This window comes from Geospiza fortis, unplaced genomic scaffold (assembly GCF_000277835.1).
Source record: "Geospiza fortis unplaced genomic scaffold, GeoFor_1.0 scaffold5, whole genome shotgun sequence".
NCBI lineage: Eukaryota > Metazoa > Chordata > Aves > Passeriformes > Thraupidae > Geospiza > Geospiza fortis.
In genome coordinates this window covers 1,923,976-1,927,679 of record NW_005054421.1, presented here as the reverse complement: position 1 = coordinate 1,927,679, position 3,704 = coordinate 1,923,976, and the positions used below count along the sequence as shown (strand labels likewise).

Sequence of the window (3,704 nt, the reverse complement as noted above, 5' to 3'; positions counted from 1 at the left end):
TCTGCAGGTAGTACAGCAGCTGCTCCACTTCTCCAAGCTTGGAAGGGTGAATGAGCTTGCATTCTTCAACTACCTTTCGAGCCAGGGAACCAATGTCTGTGTTTGCATTAAGGCTCTTCAGCCGAATTCTGCAACACGGACAAGTCTCTTTTCAGTTTTTAAATTTTTTTATCTTCAGTCTTTTGATTATGTTTATACAGATAAGAATTTCTCAAAGCAGAAATGATCCTGATACACCCAGTGCCTGTGCCTTTCATGTCAAAGGGGTGTCTCTGAACTCCAAATGGCAAGCAAGTGTCAAACAGATTTGGTGGAGCGTAACTGTTCACGAGCTGACAAGCAGCAACATTAAAGGCAGCTGGATGAACAGATCCCTTACAGCCATCTTAGACACAAAAGACAGTAATTGATTTGGATATATCCCATAAAAAGTGCGCAAGACCACAAAGGAGTATTGCAGACAAAAAAAAGTCCCAAATGAGAGACAGTTCTGGGTGTTTGTCTGCACAGAAAGGTTCTTTTGCAGCGCCAGAAGTCTCCCACAGCTCTGGCAGACCTGCAGCCAGGTCCACGAGCAATGAGCAGGAAGAAATCTCTGTGGTAATTAAAAACAGGGTGGAAAAAAAAAAGGAATTCCACCATCATGAAGATGCAAATTATGTTGATTCATCTGATAACAGAATATGTTTCTGGTATCTTCAAAAATTTGAGACAATTTAAGGACTCTCTTTTCTTTTTCCTCCAATTATTCTTCTAACACACACTCACACAGGCAGCCACTTCAGTTCAAATTTTCAAAAAGAAATCAGTATAGAGATAAAACCCCCTAGAATAGATCCAACCTTGCAGCTTGAAAAATGAAGTTATGATAGTTCTCTTAGCTTTTCCAGTGGGGAATATTTTAATGGTCTTGAAAGAAATTAACCAGGCAAAAGTGATTTGCAGATAAAGCAGTGAATTCACTGGTTGGGCAGATCAAAACAACAGGAGAGCCAACAGCTGGAGCACAAGGCTGTCAGGAGCTTCAATGGTACTTCTTGCTTCAACATGAACTACCATTTGCACAGGAAACAATCACTTTTCTCTGCCTCAACTACCCATCATGTAAAACAGGAGTCATCATTTTTCTTTACAAAACACCTTAAACGACACGGCTGAAAAGCAATTTACAACGTGTGTTTCAGATGTTAACCTTCCCAGGCACATGTTATTTCCTGGCTTTGAAACCCTCTGCTGGTCCAGCACTAAGTTCCATAAAGATTATAAACTACAATTTCTCAGAGTAGGTGGTACTCTGAGTTATTGAATCTATGAAAATTGAAATAAAATATCAAAGCTTGCTATGACCTTACATTTTCTGACATTCCTTGCGTTCCCCCAGCATGGGGTCTCCCAGCTCTCCCAGAATCGTTGCTTCCACTTCATAATGGACAATGAGGGCTTTCTCAGATGGATGCACATCTATGTTACGTCCTTTTACCTTCCTGTCATAAAAGGAAAAAGACTGATTAAATGAGAAGCTCAGAAAACACACCAGAGCAGAAATCAGGTACCTGCCATGCAGGCCCTAAACCCAAGGAATGCTCTCCTTCCACACCATATTCCATCCCACACAGCTGTACCAAAGCCTGGTGCTAGTAGCATATTCTTGGCTACTAGCTGTAGTACAGAAATATCCAAACCACTGGTCAAGCCTCACTCAGAGAAATCAGGAAAGAAATCAAAGAAATCCTGTTCCACATCACCATAATGAGTAAAAAAAAGCATTTCACCAAGCAGGTGAATTTCCCAGTTAGTTCCCCATTACCTTGTCAGTATTGACAAATCTTTGTCTAATGGCCTTCACTTAGTGCACTCCTCTACAAATGCAATTTTTTTGTCATTCTCTTGGCTAACTCCTAGTAGTTACAATTCTCTAAGACTGAGAGATATAGATATATATTTCAAGAGAGAGTAGTTAAATTGAAATACAAATACATATAATTTGTATTTCAATATAACTACTCTCTCTTGAAACACAAACCTCTTTGCTGCTGTTCTTCACCTCATTGTGCCTGCTGCCAGGCTTGAGGAATTACAAAAACCAACAGCTGCCATCAAAAGATACAAATCATGTCTACCTGTTTTTCTACAGCTACAGATCCTTGGGAGAAGTATTCTGGGGTATGCCAGTGCCAAAGGGGCCTGTCCTGCTCTCTCCTCCTTTGTGCCAACAATTCTGTGTCCATGCAGATCCAAGGCTCCTGAGGAAAGGCTCAGATGGATGAAGACACACCTCATTTCTGTTTTCAACAGTGCCAGAACCACATCCAGAGAATACAGGGAGAGGAAAGGCTCAGATGGATGAAGACACATCTCATTTCTGTTTTCAAACAGAACCACATCCAGAGAATACAGGGACCCATTTTTATTCATTGGTAAAGATGACACTTGTCCCTTTTCCACTTGGTAGTGCCAATTGAATATGCACAGTCATGCCATAAACCAGGCTGCTAAACAGTGCAAAGTAAAACTACCTCCAAAATATGGGTTTGGCTTTTGGGATGTGGAGTGAGTTTTTTGTTGGATGTTCAGGTTTTTAGACTGATCATGTCCATAAAGAGAATTACAGGTGGCTTCACCAGTGGTCATATCAGCATCTCTGAGATAGCAGGTAGCCATGGCATTGGGTCAATTAGATCAGGAAAAATGACTTTAACCTCATAAAGCTGGAAATGTCAGCAAATCCAGATGTAGCCTGTGCTGAAACCATTCTCAGCAGAAAATGTTTGAAATGTGTCTCCATCTACCCAGCTACTCTGGTGTCCACTCTTCCTTCTGCAGATAGAGCTGCAAAAAATACCTTTATCTTGAGATACAGCTGGCCAAAAAACCCCACAAACCACAGAAAGGTCAGCAAACCAAGAGTCCAGTTCAACTACCAGCCTTGCAAGGACATAAAGCTACACACAGCAAACAAAAATATCTCCCTAGTGCTGGAGAGGAACATTTTCCATGAAATCATGGCAAAACTCCCTTTATGGCTTGAGATTTTTTGAAGAGACTTGGGTTTGTTCCCCTTTAACAGTACCTTGAAGCAGATGTTTCATTACAGTCTGCTGTCACAAGGTCCAGTCTTGCAGGACAGAAAGCTTATGGCAAATCTATTTCAAAAAAATCCAGCTCTCACTCCCCACCTCCAAATATATTTCTCCCACACTGAGATCTATCAGGAGATGCCAACTGCAAACACTCAGGCTCCTGACAGTCAAAGCTCTGGTTAGTGACAGCTTAGGAATATTTACAGATATAAAGGAAAGGATGGGTAGAGAACAGAGTTTGTAAAAACAAGAATAAAGCTGGACTAACAGCTGATCATTGCCCAAAGAATTAGATCTTCCCATGTTTTCCCTGCTCCTGGCAGTCACCTTGCAGTTCAACATGAGGACTCATCAGTCCCTGTCACAGACAATTCCAGCAACCCAACAGAAAGCTCTCCATGTTTTGGAGAGGAAGTTTTTCACTGTGTAACAGAACTGAAGTGCTCTACAGAAAAGGAACAACACTTCCTATTTCTCATCAGGGAAAAGGAGGAGTGGAACCTCCTCCTTTTGGCAACAGTGAACCACTGATGAGCTTAGCAACCAGGAGAGCCTTAGCTTAAGACTGCTTAAAGAGTTTTAGGATTTCCCATATTTAATTTTTTTCTTTCAGAGGGATAGATG

At 41.4% G+C, this 3,704-nt stretch overlaps 1 protein-coding gene across 1 annotated transcript in view; it reads right to left on the bottom strand.

The window, feature by feature from the left end:
- Positions 1 to 2,049, bottom strand: part of KIFAP3 (kinesin associated protein 3) — a 64,456-nt gene extending 62,407 nt beyond the window's left edge. Inside the window, 3 exon segments of the mRNA XM_031061675.1 lie at positions 1 to 128; positions 1,353 to 1,484; positions 2,045 to 2,049. The exon segment at positions 1 to 128 is cut by the window's left edge and continues 45 nt beyond it. Coding sequence (XP_030917535.1) covers positions 1 to 128; positions 1,353 to 1,484; positions 2,045 to 2,049 — 265 coding nt within the window.
- Positions 2,050 to 3,704: the final 1,655 nt, after the last annotated feature.